The sequence below is a fragment of the Triticum urartu genome, chromosome 1, assembly GCF_003073215.2.
Source record: "Triticum urartu cultivar G1812 chromosome 1, Tu2.1, whole genome shotgun sequence".
In the NCBI taxonomy this organism is placed as follows: Eukaryota; Viridiplantae; Streptophyta; class Magnoliopsida; order Poales; family Poaceae; genus Triticum; species Triticum urartu.
The window spans coordinates 45,275,684-45,292,723 of NC_053022.1; the positions used below are offsets into that span (position 1 = coordinate 45,275,684).

Sequence of the window (17,040 nt, forward strand, 5' to 3'; positions counted from 1 at the left end):
ATATTCCGCACCCTACACCCCTCAACAAAACGGTGTTGCGGAGAGGAAGAACCGGACGTTGATGGATGTGGCAAGGACTATGATGGCGGAGTTCAAGTCTCCTTACAACTTTTGGGCCGAAGCCATCAACACCTCGTGTCATGCATCAAATCGGCTCTACCTCCGCAAGGGCTTGAACAAGACTCCATATGAAATACTCACCGGTAACAAGCCCAACCTCAAGTACTTTCAGGTATTCGGGTGTAAGTGTTTCATTCTCAAGAAAGGTGTTCGGTTGTCTAAATTTGAGGCTAGAGCTTATGAGGGCATATTTGTTGGTTATGCTACAAACTCTCATGCTTACCGTGTCCTCAATAAATCCACGGGACTTATTGAGGAGACGTGTAACGTGGAGTTTGATGAGAATAACGGCTCCCAAGTGGAGCAAAGTGGCACTTGTGATGTAGGTGATGAAATTCCTCCTCAAGCCATAAGAAGAATGGGTGTTGGTTTCATCCTACCCATTGAGGAACCCCTTGTGGCCGAAGGAGAAGGACAATGCTCCACTCAAGTGGAGCCATCACCAACCCAAGGCCCACACGCTTCCGAAGAACAAAGTGAAGGCCCTCAACCTCATGAACAAGACCAAGGGCTAGATCATACTCAAGATGGTGTGGACACACCAAGTGATGCCCAAGGTCAAGTTCTCTCCCCCGAGCAAGTTCAAGATCAAGAACAAGTTCATGACGGCGCTCAAGATGATCAAGTAACCGCTCCTCATCTCACCACCGAGGAGGAATTAGAGCGTCGTGCCGCCAAGGTTGCTTCCAAGCTCTCCACCAAGGATTATCTCATGACGAATGTGCTTGGAAGCTTAAGAAAGGGGGTAAGCACTCGTAGACAATTAGCAAATTATTGTGAGCATCACGCGTTTGTCTCTTGTGTGGAACCCCACAAGGTCTATGAGGCGCTAGAAGACCCGGATTGGCTCAATGCCATGCACGAAGAAATCAACAACTTCGAGCGCAACAAAGTGTGGAGATTGGTGCCAAGGCCAACGGGGAACCACATTGTCATTGGAACCAAGTGGATATTCAAGAACAAGCAACATGCCCATGGGATTATCATTCGCAACAAGGCTCGTTTGGTAGCACAAGGCTACTCCCAAGTCGAGGGTATCGACTACGGTGAAACCTTTGCTCCCGTTGCTCGTCTTGAATCCATTCGCATGTTGATTGCATATGCTTCTCATCATAACTTTAAGTTACAACAAATGGATGTGAAGAGTGCTTTTCTTAATGGTCCCATTAATGAATTGGTGTACGTCAAGCAACCCCCCGGGTTCGAGGATCCCTACTTTCCCGATCATGTGTATCAACTCGATAAGGCACTCTATGGCCTTAAACAAGCCCCACGTGCGTGGTATGACCACCTTACCGAGTTGTTACAAGACCGTGGTTTTGAAGTTGGGCTAATCGACCCCACTCTTTTTACTAAGAAGGTCAAAGGGGAGTTGTTTGTGTGCCAATTATATGTTGATGATATTATCTTTGGTTCTCCTAACAAAGCTTTCAATGAGGAATTTGCCGCTCTCATGACCTCAAAGTTCGAGATGTCCTCCATGGGAGAGTTGAAGTTCTTTCTAGGGTTCGAAGTAAAGCAAAGAAGAGAAGGAACCTTCATCAATCAATCCAAATACACTCAAGACATGCTCAAGAGATTCAAGCTAAGTGACGTCAAGCCGGCTTCCACTCCAATGCCCACCAAGTGCCAACTTGACTTAGATCCCAATGGTAAAGTGGTGGATCAAAAGGTATATCGTTCCATGATTGGATCCTTGCTTTACCTTTGTGCATCTAGACCGGACATCATGTTGAGTGTGGGAATTTGTGCACGGTTTCAAGCCGCACCTAAGGAAAGTCACTATGTGGCGGTCAAACGAATCTTTCGATATTTGGCTCATACCCCAAACTTTGGCTTATGGTACCCAAGAGGATCAAACTTCAAGCTTGTAGGGTACTCGGATTCCGATTGGGCGGGAGACAAAGTGGATAGGAAGTCCACTTCCGGAGGGTGCCAATTCCTTGGTTGCTCTTTGGTAAGTTGGTCTTCCAAAAAGCAAAGTTGTTTGTCTCTCTCGTCCACCGAAGCGGAGTATGTTGCGGCCGGTAGTTGTTGTGCACAACTCTTATGGATGAGGCAAACTTTAAAGGATTATGGTGTCACTTGTGATAAAGTGCCTCTTTGGTGTGACAATGAAAGTGCCATCAAGATCTCTCTCAACCCGGTGCAACACTTCAAGACGAAGCATATTGAGATCCGGTATCACTTCATCCGGGATCACATTAGGCGAGGAGAGATCGAGCTCAACTACGTCAACACTCATGACAACCTTGCAGATATCTTCACGAAGCCCTTGGATGAAGCGATATTTCGCGAGTTAAGGCATGAGCTAAATATCATCGATTTGAGCAATGTTGCTTGAACCCTTGCACACCCCACCATACTCAACGTGTTGTCCTATTTAGATGTAGGCATGGACATAGGGGGAGTGATGTTCTCTCAATGAACTCTCCCTCCCCCCATTATGCATAAATCAATCAAGTCTTTCACATTAGCCATATTTGATGGTACTTGTGCTTCAAAGACGAGTTTTGGTCATGGACCCAAGGATAATTCTTCACAGTGCCATACCAATTAACTCAAACATAGGTGGCTACGGCCACCGCCCTCTCTTTTGGAGAGGTGGTGTCTCGTGGTTGGTTCGTTTGTCGTGTGCCTTTCTGGTTTTTTGTGTTACGTGGTCTTGTGGTGTTGTGTTGGCTCGGAGTGGTTTGTGCAAAGATCCAATTTTTTGAGCTCGAAACGTGCATCTTCTTGAGCCCACGGTACTACCGCGTCTGGGCGCGGTACTACCGCTTTGGGAGGCACGGTACTACCGCGCCACAACACGGTACTACCACTGTGGTGCGGTACTTCGGAAGTACCGCACCGTGCGGTACTACCGTGTCTGGGCACGGTACTACCGCGCCGTCAAGGGCGCATGGGGGTTATGACTCGGGCAGGGGAGTTACAACTCCCCATACCCATTCATTGTCTCTCTCTCCACGTCTCTCCCTCTCAAGAACGGCGCCGGAGGCCCTCGCCAGATTTCCGTCTCCGGCCACTCTCCTCGGATTCCGACCGGTGGGATCGTTCCCCACCACTTCCTCTTGCCATGAACCAAGGTTTTTCCCCAAATCCCTCTTTTTCTTGGTTGTTCTCTTGCTTCTAGGCTTTTGGGGAGAAACTTGTTGTTCTTGAGATTTTAGGCCAAATCTATGCAAGAGTAGGATGTAGGAGAGTCGTGATGCGTAGGAAACATACTTGATATGCTGTCTTGTGGTAGCTTTGTCCTACCGTAGTACCGCCGTGGTTTCGCAGGCTTTCTCAGATTTGAACCAGTTCAGATCTGACGCGGTTCGGTACTACCGTGCCCGATGTGCGGTACTACCGCTCTTGCAGTACTACCGCCCGTCAGGCGCGGTACTATCGTACCGTGCGGTACTACCGCTCCGCAGACGCGGTACTACCGCGCCGGCCGCGGTGCTAAGGTCGTACTACAGCTCCTACACCCGGTACTACCGTGATCTTGCACGGTACTACCGCGTCTAAGAGTCGTACTACTCTCTTAGCTCCGCACCTCTTGGCAGTACTACCGTAGGGATCAAATCTCTCTCTAGGCATGTATCATGTGTGCTTTCTACTTGTTTCACTTGCTTTGTTGTGGTCTTTGCATTAATCTCTCTTGGCTATTGTGGGTGTTTTTGCGTTCTGTGTGTCAGGTGGTGGCTCTCGCTGTTCCAATCCCAGTCGTGACACTGACTCCAAGCGTCTGCGCAACCCCCAAGAAGAAGCCCCAGAGGGCTCCAATGCCCCAAGCGCAAAGTCAAGTCCGTTGCCAGCAAGCAAAAGGAACCGGCTAAGGGCATGGACGAGATTTCAACCACTGAGTATGTCGAGCGCCAGAAGATCAATCCCTATGTGAATCCTTGGGCTACCCTTAGAGGTACCGAGTTGTTCTGGACCAAGCAACAGGTTCTCATCTATCTGGATGTGATCAAGAACAAGCAGAATACCTACATGGATGTCAAGTGGATAGACATGCATCACCTGCGGAAAGACAAGTTTCGTGACTATTTTGGAGAGGCTCTGGACTTGGTGGAGTAGTTTGCTATTGAGCCGGTGATCTCCTTTCACCTTGACTATGACCCTGAGCTTATCTGTCAATTCTTTGCCTCAGTGTACTTTCATCTCGGGGAGGAGCGGAGGATGACTTGGATGACCAATGGCCGTCAGCTGTCTGCTACATGGAAAGAGTTCATGGATCTGCTGCACATTCCTGATGATGGGCTTCACACCCCCGTTGACGTCCGCCCCCATGCCAACTCTGAGTCTGTCAACAAGAACCAGCTTCAGCCCTTCCTTGTTGAGAAGGTACTCCCCATTGGGAAGTCATCTTGGGTGTTGAACTCCTTTCTGAATATCATGCATCGCATCTTCCGCAACACTCTGTTCCCACGCATTGGCGACAAGGACAAGGTTCATGCATATCTAGTGGACATGTTGCTCTTGTGTGCAGAGGCACGTACTTCTCAAACTCAGCCACTTGATGTCTCTCACATCATGTGGTGTGAGCTTCGGTTTGCGGTGTTCACTCGCAAGGTTCCTATCTATGGACCGTACATGTTTCTGCTGCTCTCCACCACTTGGGAGAAGACGTATCCAGGTGATGAGTTCCTTACTCCAGACTGGATTCACCATGAGTCCATCAGCCTCCGCGTCAAGCCCAACTGGGCCAACACCACTACTCGTGCTGAGGCATCTTCTGCTAGGAGGGCTGCTGGTGAGGGGGAGGCTGCTGCTGCTGAGACTACTGCTGAGGACCGTGCTGCTAGGTCCACCACTTCTTCCTCTGAACCATCATGGGCCAAGAAGCTGAAGGACAAGATGGAGACTCTCTTCTGCATGCAGGCGAAGGGACAGTACAGGGTTCACGTGGCTGACAAGGAGAGTCGCCGCCGTGACAAGAAGGTGATGAGGCTCTTTGGAGAGGATGTGTCTGGCGGGTCTGAGGACGTCATCACACCTGAGACTGCCTGGATGTCTAAGCAGGGCTACAAGTGGACCAGTTCAGAGGATGACATGGAGGAGACTATCCCCGCCGCTGAGTCTGACGAGGAGCACGAGGAGCAGTGGGACGACTTCTCTGCCTGAGCCACCCCGTGTGTGTAGGTGTCCTCTCTGCCTTTTTGGCGTCTCGATGCCAAAGGGGGAGAGAGTGTAGGGATTTGCGTTGTGTAGTGCTTGGTGTGTTTGGTTGCTTTGTCGTTTGGACCTCATTTGCCTCGTTTGCTTTAGTTCGGTTTGTGCTTCCGAGACCTTTCCTCCATATGGTGTAAGACATATGCACTCTATCTATCTTAGTTATCTTATGTTTGTACTATCTTGTCTAGTGATAAATTTGCCTTGTCTCTATAATATAGGGGGAGCTCGCTTCCTAGTATTCGTGCTCATCTAGGTGGCACACATTTAGGGGGAGCCTGTCTATATTATAGAGAGGAGGGGTTTGCTTTTACTCAATAGTATTTTTCCTTGTGCAAATCCCGTTTTGTCATCAATCCACCAAAAAGGGGGAGATTGTAAGGACATATTTATCACTAAGTGTTTTGGTGATTGATGACAACGCATTTGCGGACTAATCGTGTCCCATGAGTTTTCCAGACTCTTCTCTGCTAGGCACAAGACGATTGGGTGCCCCTCGAAGACTGACGAAGACGGCGTCTTTTCTACGTTTCTTTTTGGTGGATTTGAGTCGTAGGGAAAGCCGTACTATTAAGAGGGGGTCCGCGTTGGAAAGGTTTGGGTGGAATCATCACGTACACGTCTCCTTTTATCCCCTCCTTCTTCCTTGGAGCTTCCTCCGTTTTTCCTGCCTCCTTTGACTGGCTGCTGTTGTGGTTGCGGTAGTACTGCTCCTGGATCAACGGTAGTACCGTATGGCATCCACGGTAGTACCGCGCGGTGGCGCGGTAGTACCGCTGGTGCTCACGGTAGTACCGCTCCCCTGGAGCCGCACTACCGCTGCCCACCAGGCTAGTGCCGCCCCTTTGCGGTAGTAGGAGCGGATGTAATTTTTTACATCCGCACCTGCCGCGGTAGTACCGCTTTCGCCGTGCGGTAGTACCGCGCTATGCGGTCAGGCAGTAGTACCGCCCCTCGGCAGTACTACTGTGTCGAGTTTTTGCTACTTCCGTTTTTTTGCGGAAGTAGGCACGGAAGTTCCCCTTCCCTGCGACTTTTGCCTTACGGTAGTACCGCATTGGGGGCGCGGTAGTACCGCGCGTGCGGAAGTACCGCCCCCAGCTTGCGTCTGTTTCCTGGCTGGGGTCGCGGCAGTACCGTGGGACGGTACGGTAGTACCGCACTGCCGTGCGGTAGTACCGCTTGGTTGCAAGCAGTAGTACCGCGCGGCCTTGCGGTAGTACCGCTGGCCAGGCGCGGTAGTACCGCTGGCCGCGGGCTGGTTGGTGGGTAACGGTTGGATCTTTTCCACACACTATATAAAGGGTCTCCTTCTTCCCCGTTGACTTCACCTCTTCCACCATTAAAGCTCCATTATTGCTCCAAGCTCCATTTTCGCCCGATCTCACTCCCTAGCCAACCAAACTTGTTGATTTGCTCGGGAGTGGTTGAGAAGGCCCCGATCTACACTTCCACCAAGAGATATTTGATTCCCCCTAACTAATCCCTTGCGGATCTTGTTACTCTTGGGTGTTTGAGCATCCTAGACGGTTGAGGTCACCGCGAAGCCATAGTCCATTGTGGTGAAGCTTCGTGGTGTCGTTGGGAGCCTCCAATTGAGTTGTGGAGATTGCCCCAACCTCGTTTGTAAAGGTTCGGTCGCCGCCTCCAAGGGCACCAATAGTGGAATCACGGCATCTCGCATTGTGTGAGGGTGCGTGAGGAGATTACGGTGGCCCTAGTGGCTTCTTGGGGAGCATTGTGCCTCCACACCGCTCCAACGGAGACGTACTTCCTCTCAAAGGGAAGGAATTCGGCAACACATCCTCGTCTCCACCGTCTCCACTCTTGGTTATCTCGTGCCTTTACTTGTGTAGCTTATTTGTTTCATATATCTTGCTTGCTTGTGTTCCTATTGTGTTGCATCATATAGGTTGCTCATCTAGTTGCATATCTAGACAACCTACTTTGATGCAAAGTTTAAATTGCTAAAGAAAAGCTAAAAATTGTTAGTTGCCTATTCACCCCCTCTAGTCAACCATATCGATCCTTTCAGGGGCCAACATGGAGACGGCGTGGATGCGTTAGGGTTCAGGGTTTCAACGGTGGGCGTCGGCGGCTACCGTGTCTTTTTTTTTCCTCCAACAACTGTCGACGCCAACGTCGAGACGTGAGGGCGTACGGCGACGGGTGCGGGTACGCGGGCGGGCGGGCATACAACGACGGGTGCGGTATACGCGGGCGGGCGTACGACGTCGCGCGCGACGTACGGCGTCGGATGGGTATTCCTATATCCTAATGTGAAATTACCATACTACCCACTATACGTTTTAGGGGGGGGGTTGTACCGAAGCACTCCGCAAAGATTAATGGTTCTAGCTAAAAGAAAACCAAATCCAGTGGGAAAGCATCATGGCACAGATTTGGTTCTTGCTCCCCTCCATAAGGTTCTAGAATGCCTATGATTAGGCCGTCACTTTACCACGCGTCAACCAATCATGCCTGCAAGTGAGAATGGAATGACTCGGGTAGCAGAAGAAAGTACATTCAGCTGACTATTGTCATGTAGAAAGAGACTTCCCCAGGACCCAACTAAACCAGATGATTCTAGGCAGAGACACACATTTGCTCTGAACGAAGGATGAGACAGGAGCTAGAAAGTAGCAGCTTGCTAGTTCAGGAATTGTGGGGTGGGGGGCAAGACTCTTTGATTCTTTCCCCAGTTCAGACACATTTGGGTTCGATCTTGTGCTGGAACCTCACGTTGGCCCCATGATGAGCGCTGGCTTGTCCTCTAAAAATTCTTCTGCGAGCTAAGTGGCTGGTGATGTTCAGATTTCAGACAGGAAACCATTGGGAATTTTGGCGAAGAACTTTGACTAAAAGCAGTAGTACCTTTCCATGCCTGTGGCATCTAGCTCATCAGCCGGTTAGGCAAATGCTGAAGAAATCGTCTTGGTGGCGGTGTAGCATAGCACTAGCAGGGCATTTCGGGATAAGCAAGAACGTCTGGTTGTTTACAGTGCAGCTTCAGCTGTTTTGACAATCCGGACAATAATCCGTTGGCGTAGATATGTCAGGTCCGACACCAGTTCTTTCGAACCTTTTACCGAAGGGTTCATGTGCCAAACAATTTTTAACATATTTCCTACTACCGTCTCAACAATGCACGTATATGCACATGTGGCGCATGAAATTGTTGTTCGGATTATTGTGTCACGGGACCTACTGTTTGATGTTCAAATGTAATATAGTGTAGCGAATTGTAATTGGACGTGTTGCTGGAATAGCTCAGATGGCTAGAGCGTGTGGCTGTTAACCACAAGGTCGGAGGTTCGAGCCCTCCTTCTAGCGTTGTTTTTTAATTTTCAAATTTTATCCCCTTCTAGCTCAGATTTTGGAGGTTCAAGCTTTCTAGCGTTGTTTTTTAATTTTCAAATTTTATCCCCTTCTAGCTCAGATTTTGGAGGTTCAAGCTTTGATTATAAAAGCTTCTAGCATTAATTTTTATTTTCAAATTTTATTCTAGCTCAGATTTTGGAGGTTCAAGCTTTCTAGCGTTGTTTTTTTTTTTAATTTTCAAATTTTATCCCCTTCTAGCTCAGATTTTGGAGGTTCAAGCTTTCTAGCGTTGTTTTTTAATTTTCAAATTTTATCCCCTTCTAGCTCAGATTTTGGAGGTTCAAGCTTTGATTATAAAAGCTTCTAGCATTAATTTTTATTTTCAAATTTTATTCCCTTCTAGCTCAGATTTTGGAGGTTCAAGCTTTCTAGCGTTGTTTTTTAATTTTCAAATTTTATCCCCTTCTAGCTCAGATTTTGGAGGTTCAAGCTTTGATTATAAAAGCTTCTAGCATTAATTTTTATTTTCAAATTTTATTCCCTTCTAGCCCAGATTTTGGAGGTTGAAGCTTTGATTATAAAAGCTACTAAAATATGGATTATATTGTATTCAAATTAATTTATCAATGGTACCTTTTTAAATTATATTATATTATAAAAGCTCAGATTATATTGTATTCAAATTTTATTCCCTTCTAGCTCAGATTTTGGAGGTTCAAGCTTTCTAGCGTTGTTTTTTAATTTTCAAATTTTATCCCCTTCTAGCTCAGATTTTGGAGGTTCAAGCTTTGATTATAAAAGCTTCTAGCATTAATTTTTATTTTCAAATTTTATTCCCTTCTAGCTCAGATTTTGGAGGTTGAAGCTTTGATTATAAAAGCTACTAAAATATGGATTATATTGTATTCAAATTAATTTATCAATGGTACCTTTTTAAGTTAGGTTCCCACTGTGATTAGTACGACTTCCTTCTAGTGTTATTTTTTTTAATTTTCAAAATTTATTCCCTTCCAGAGCTTTTGAAATAGTTTTTGGAGGTTCAAGCTTGACTATAAATTTAGCCACTAAAATGTGGATTATCTTGCATTCAAATTAATTTTTCGGTCGTATCTTTTTAAGTTAGGTTGACACTATGATTAGTATGCCCTCCTTCTAGCGTTACATTTTTATTTTGAAATTTTATTCCCTTCTAGCTTAGTTTTTGGAGGTTGAAGCTTTGATTATAAAAGCTTCTAGCATTAATTTTTATTTTCAAATTTTATTCCCTTCTAGCTCAGATTTTGGAGGTTGAAGCTTTGATTATAAAAGCTACTAAAATATGGATTATATTGTATTCAAATTAATTTATCAATGGTACCTTTTTAAGTTAGGTTCCCACTGTGATTAGTACGACTTCCTTCTAGCGTTATTTTTTTAAATTTTAAAAATTTATTCCCTTCCAGAGTTTTTGAAATAGTTTTTGGAGGTTCAAGCTTGACTATAAATTTAGCCACAAAAATGTGGATTATCTTGCATTCAAATTAATTTTTCGGTCGTATCTTTTTAAGTTAGGTTCACACTATGATTAGTATGCCCTACTTCTAGCGTTACATTTTTATTTTCAAATTTTATTCCCTTCTAGCTTAGTTTTTGGAGGATGAAGCTTTGACTATAAAAGCTACTAAAATATGAGTGAGATTATATTGTACTCAAATTAATCCCCCCCCCCCTCTCCCCCCGACAAAGAAAAGAAGGCGCGTAAGTTTTTTGAGGTTCAAGTTTGACTATAAATTTAGCCACTAAATTGTATGACTACATTTTTATTTGAAATAATTTTCCAGTGGTTAATTTTTAAGTTAGGTTCAAGGTGTGATTAGTACGCTCCTTCTAGCGGGTTTTTAGTTTTTATAATTTTCCCCTCTGACCAAGAAAAGACGGTGCACAAGTTTTTTGAGATTCAAGTTTGACTATTTTAGCCACTAAATGTGGGCTATATGTAACAAAAAGTATATGATTACATTCCTATCTGATAGAATTTTTCAATGGTCAAAATTTAAGTTAGGTTCAAGCTGTGATTGGTACGCTCCTTCTAGCGTTTTTTCCATAACTTTTCCCTCCAACTAAAAGAAGGCGCGCAAATTCGACTACAAATTTAGCCACTAAAATATGGGTTATATGTAATGAAAATTATACAATTACATTTGTATCCAAAAGAATTTTTTAATACTAAAATTTTGAAGTTAGGTTCCATCTGTGATTGGCCGGTTTGGAGCTTGTGAGCGGACCTTATTGCGGGATGGCGGCAAGAGTTGGGTGGGCGCTAGGGGAGGGCACGGGTCAGCGGCAGGGCGGGCAAGAGAGAAGTGAGAAAGAAAGGACCGGGGATAAAAGGAGTTTGTGGGTGGAGCTGTGCTGTTGGGCCTATGTGGCGACAGTCCGGATGCCCCCTAATCCTCACGGAGATGGTTGTCACACCCTGGTCGATTTGGTCAGCTCGTCAGAAGGCAATCCATGAGGGTATATTAGAGAGTCTGCATGCTATCCATTCGTTCGTGATGAGCTATATTGCGGAGCTAGAGGCGTTGAGAAGGCCGGCTACAATCAGTTCAGCACCAAGTATGCCGGCTGCAAACTCACGACAACCTTGGAAGGCGCCTTCTGTTGGGTTTGTAAAGATTCATGTAGATGGAGGTTTCTCCAGAACATGTGATAGAGGTGCTGCAGCAGCTGTTTGCAGAGATAGCGGTGGAGTTTTTATGGGCTCCTCAGCACTTGTTGTCTCCGGAATTACTGATCCGGCTATCCTTGAAGCGTTGGCATGCCGGGAGGGACTTTCATTTGCACTTGATCTCGGGGCTTACAAAGTGGTGATTGTGTGTGATTCTAAGGCAGCGGTCTCGGACATCAGGATGGGAACCAAAGGGAGGCACTCGGTTATTGTGAAGGAGATTGTATCGCGGGCAAAAGAGTTTGCTACATGTGATATCATTTTTGAAGGGAGATCATCGAATTGTGAAGCCCATAGTCTTGCTAAATTTTCTAGTTCTTTAGTTTCTGGTCGCCATGTGTGGCTGGGGATTCCCTAGGATCCCCTCATTATTCCTGTAAACCTTGCTACTATCTAAAAAATTGTTGGTTTACCGCTCAAAAAAAATTGACATCATGTGGGGGATTCTTGACAGTCCAAACTGTTCAAGTCGGAATAGGAGAGACCGTTGGAGGCCCGGTTTTGTCCGGATTATCTGTTCCAGACAAATAGGGTAGAAGTAGGAGGAGCCCATTAGAGATTTCCTTGGATTCTTTGGTTCTTTCTTCAGTTCAGATACATTTGGTTTAAACCTCACGTTGACCCATGATAAGCGCTGGTTTGTTCTTTAAAAGTTCCTCTGTGAGGAGACACTGACCGGCCCCAGTTGACACCCTGGCTAAGTGTCTGGTGATGTTCAGACTTCAGACAGAAAACACTTTGGAAATTTGTGTGAAAAACTTTGACTAAGAGCAGCTCCTTTTCATACCTGTGGCATCTAGACCATCAGCTGGTTTGGCAAATGGTAAGAAAATAGCCAATGTGTGCGGTGGAGATATGGCTGAGCAGGGGATTTTGGCTAAAAGGGGCATTTAGTTGTTTACAGTACATCTTCAGCTGTTTTGACATTCCGCACAATATTCCAAGCCGCATACACATTATCGTACTAGCTAATTACTACTGTGTAGTTCTAAAATATAGTTGATCCTCACTAATTTCAATTCTCTCACTATGCAACTATGCCAACTCATCATGTTACCATGCATGAAAAAAGACATATCTTTAATGCAACCATGTCAACCATGCACGAAAAAGTTCCGCCTTTAAAATGCACCATGCATACTACTAAAATTGAATAAATATTTAACAACTATTAAATAATTTATAAATTATATGTACTACATTTTAGTTCCAGTTCTCACATTTATAATCTAAATACTAATGTTTCATACAGCAAAACCTCATTGAAATAATTGTAACTGATTCCCACAGCAACGCACAGGGTGCCATCTCTAATTACTATGGTGTCAGGTCCAACTTCAGTTGAGCCAACCTTTTCCCAGATTCGTGAACCATTGAACGAATTTTGATTTGGTATATTTCTCTACCATCTCAACTATAGATATGCACACATCATGCATGAAATTGTTATTTAAAATACTAAACCATGCCTTTTATTTTGTTTTCGAGAGATGGGTGGGTGCACGAAATGTAGTGTTACAAATATGCATGCAAAGGGACAACGCCGAAAACCGTAGAAAAAGCGTCCACACACACACAACTCAAAAATTGATTCTACTTGTATAGCTTAATTAGGCGGAGATCCTCATGAGTGATGGACACCACATTTCGATAAACTAGTACCCCACATTAGGCGGAGATCCTCAAGAGTTAATAGTAGATGTTTTTTCTCCAAGCCATCGGTGAAAAAAAAATCATTGTTGCTCTATAAGAGAACCGACTATGAAATTGTCCATATCACAAGCGGTTTCTTTTACTCTCTCCTTCCATCTATATAGGGCCTAATGCGTTTTTTAAGACCGCCTTTGACTATTAACAAGATTAATAGTACATGACATGCACAATGTAAAAATTATATCATTGAAAGCTCCTTTCACACACGAATTTAACGATGTGCTTTGTGTAAGTTGCATGTCATATATTATTACTTTAATATTTGATCAAAATTAGCCTCGAAAAACGCATTAGACCCTATATAGATGGAAGGAGGGAGTAACTCCTTTGCAATACATTCATAATTGGCTACAATCTAGGCTCGTGGCATCTAACACTAACTAGATTAATAATGCATCGCTTACAAATGTTCGTTCAACCTTATATACCGCCAAATTCTTGCCTATATTTCGTAAGCCCTAAGTCATGTCTTCCTTTCTCTCATCCTCACACTAATACTAATAATTACCATTTGCTCGTTCAACTCTCTCGGTCAAACTCAAAGACAGATTGATAATGAAGTTGTTTTTTTCTTTCGGAAAAGGATAGTGAAGACGGTTTGAGGAAAAGAACATAGAGAAATGCATCGAGCTTCCTCATCTCATTTTCTGCATACGAAGAAGTCAAGAGAAATAACATAGTTCTTCATCTATAGTACTTGTAATTTACTTTTTTAATTTGAATCAACGAATGCTAGCTTCTTGAGAAACTTCCATCATGTTGTTTGGACGGGAAAAAAAATCATGTTATTGTCTAATTTGTCTGGTTATTTTGGGAGCAAATAAAGGGATGCCGATTCATTAAGTGCTCGTAGAACAATATATCAAAATCAAGCTGATATCAAGTTCACCAGATAAAAAGCACTCCACATGACGTATATTAGACAAAACAAAGAATTTCCCATTCACGCTAAGTTAATTTCTCTAATTCATAGTGAAATGGACAATCACTATTACATGGAGTTGTAGAGAACTAAATATACTCTTCTTGAAAATGACATGCATTTGTTCATGATAGAAATGCAATTTGACCTAACATCACACAAGAGAACCAACCACATCCTTCTTCACAACTGCAGAAGAAGGCAAGGATACAAGTTTCCGTCTCGATTAGGACTTCTCAGAACTTGTTGGAACTTCAACATGACGGAATTTTTTATTCTATGTACTAGTAGTATTTTTGCAACAAAACAAAACAAACTCGATCTTCCTCCATCTTGAAACTCCAACAAATTCATCAAGCAGGTCAACCCTTTGGTTAACCCAGTTAAGTAAAATGTAGCACTAGTAATTACACACGAATCATGCGTACGTAGTAGCAGTTGGCCAGTTATCATCCAGTGCGCGCCAGCTTGCGCGCGCTTATGTCCAGAGCGGCTCGTCGGCCCAGCCGACGTGCCCGGCCTGCATGATGCCGCCGCCGCCCACCGCGCCGCCGTCGACGACATAAAGCGCGTCCGCGTGCGCGGAGCCTACACCAGGCGGTGCGGCGAGCTGGGTCTGTGATCCGCCTCCGCCGGTGCAGTAGGCGTCCTGCGGAGGCGTGGCGGCGGCGGTGGCCACCTCGACGCAGAGCAGCGCGACGAGGTGCGCGTGGTGGGCGCGGGCGGCGGCGAGCTCGGCCTGCGCGCGCGCCAGCTGCGCCTTGAGGCCGTCGACCTGCCTCTGGAGCTGGCAGATGGCGCCGGCGCTGCCGTAGACGGGGTCCCGCGCGCGCGCCGCCGCCTCGTACACCATGCTGCTCACCGCGTCCGCGCGCTGCTCCTCGGGCAGGTCCTGCAGGAGCTTGATGATGTTGCTGGCGCCGAAGACGCGGTGCGCGGTGGCGAACTTGTGGGGGTCCGTGGGTGGGAAATAGGGCGCCAGCACGCAGCGGTCCACGCACCGGCGGCGGAGGATCTTGCACGCCGCGCACGGGCTCATCACCACCGCCGCCCCCGTCGCCATTGCCGGCGGCGACGTCGGGGTCGGTGAGGAGTGCAACGGCGCCGTGTCGCCCGACGACTCCATGTTCGATCGGTTCGCGCGAGCTCGATTCACTTGGAGCTGAGCTGAGCTAGCTGGTTGCGGAATTCTGTCGCCGTTGGTGCGGTGTATATATAGGGTGTCGATCGGTGTGGGGAAGCTAGGAGTAGAAGCTAGGTGTAGTTGCGGAAAGTGCATTTGATGGCCGATCGAGCTGCACGGAGCCCTTTATTTTTTTTTCGTGGAAAATACATTTTCTACACTTCAAAAATAGTTATTTTACACAACTTAAAAAAAATCTGAGAAAGAATAGAAGCTAGGTGTACTTGTGGTTTTTAGGAGGGTCTGTATTAGGAGTTGTTGACAAAGTAATTTGCTATTTCTCGGTGGATTAGATTGAACATATTTGAGCTTTGCACATCTCTAAATAAATATTCCCTCTGTTGTGTAAAAAAACCATTTTGAGATGGAGGGAGTAGATAATTCTAATTTGGACCACCTATTAATAACGAGTAGACGGTTTGCACTAGATTTTGGAAAAACACGAGTTGGTAGTGTTTCTTTTGTGAAAAGGAGTAACAAAATTCACCGGAAGTACAAAGTACCTCAAACATACTAAAAAAAACTCACATGAAGTGAAAATTTCACAAGTTTTGGGTGAGATTACACTTGACTAATTGACCATGAGAAAATAGAGGAGTTTGCCTGATATAAGAAAATATACTCAAATCCTGAAAAAATATATCCAAACGAGTGGTGCAACGCAATACACCTTATATTTCGGGGTTTTTCTCAAAAATCTATACACCTTATATCAAGGAATGGAGGGAGAAATTTGACAACTTTGCACTTTATTTTTGTTCTATATTTTCAGAGAATTTTAAGATTCCTATTTACCACATAGCAAGTAAGACATACTAGCTGATGGTAAATTCGACTACAAAAACATGGGACATGTACAAGATGAATAGGGAGTTTTTTTTTTACTTTTTTTGTAGAAAACATAGACGCACACACCACACACCACACTGACGCACTCACACATGTAGTGAAGATCGGATCAGAATTGCGGAGCTTCAAAGTTGATAATTCATGTGCCTCGCTATTGAGGTGAACGTCATCTCCCACTAAAAAAATAATATGCATTAATGAGACAAAAAATGTCAAACCTGGAATTTGATCCCTAGTGGGCCTGAGTACCACCACCCTCCTATCCATCCAACCGCTGGTTGGTTCTCATATTTTTGACAATTTTGATGAACATTCGAACTAGTGGCCTTCATATATGCATCTTCATTTGGGTTAAAATTTATCATACAAGTGCATATGGTATCTTGAAGTTTGATATTTTTCCCTCTTCTTACCACATTCTAAGGTGTTGGAAGAAAAACCCCAATGTGTTTTATATTCAGTATCTATGTATATTGTTTGGTACTACAGTATTCATATTGACATTATATATGGGTTTCTTGCAATTGGCAGAAGTATAACCTAGTTGATTAATAGTTAGTATATTTTATGTACTTAAAACATGGGTATGTGACATCCTTCATGTGTATTTCCAAAAAAACATCACACTTCTTTCTTAAGTAACTAGTAGACGCCCGTGCGTTGCCACGGGCTTTTTATTTATTTATTTTATTACACCTACGAATACATGATAGATTTTTTTCTTGATTGCGCATATAATGTATATCATATTTCACATGTATAGAAAAAATAGCTTGCAATAATTGGAAAATAATTGAAATCCATGTCACCTGCCATGTAACTCGATGGTATATAAATAGAGAGCAATTATCCGATTAATTATATGTTACAAGCTAAGATCTGCTTGATGCGCTTAAAATGTTCCCATACAAGGTCAGAAACGTTGTCTTTAACTTCATTTGCATGGTGCTTCACCAAGTATAATAAAATTTTATTTCTGAACTCATAAGCATCTTACACGAGCAATATATATATAATTAGTATAAAGTATACCTACAGTTTTTTTGTGCACATCTGCAGTCT

The 17,040-nt window shown here is 44.6% G+C and overlaps 1 protein-coding gene and 1 non-coding gene across 2 annotated transcripts; one reads left to right on the top strand and one right to left on the bottom strand.

The window, feature by feature from the left end:
- Positions 1–8,542: 8,542 nt before the first annotated feature.
- TRNAN-GUU lies at positions 8,543–8,616 on the top strand. The gene has a single exon. It is a non-coding gene; the product is annotated as a tRNA-Asn (tRNA).
- Positions 8,617–13,960: 5,344 nt separating this feature from the next.
- Positions 13,961–15,118, bottom strand: LOC125545880 (LOB domain-containing protein 1-like). The gene has a single exon (XM_048709941.1). The coding sequence runs from the start codon at positions 15,070–15,072 to the stop codon at positions 14,425–14,427; it is 648 nt and encodes a 215-aa protein (XP_048565898.1). The 5' UTR covers positions 15,073–15,118; the 3' UTR covers positions 13,961–14,424.
- Positions 15,119–17,040: the final 1,922 nt, after the last annotated feature.

Excerpts from the sequence above, each read along its gene's own strand:
- LOC125545880 (XM_048709941.1), bottom strand. The coding sequence starts at position 15,072 with ATGGAGTCGTCGGGCGACACGGCGCCGTTGCACTCCTCACCGACCCCG.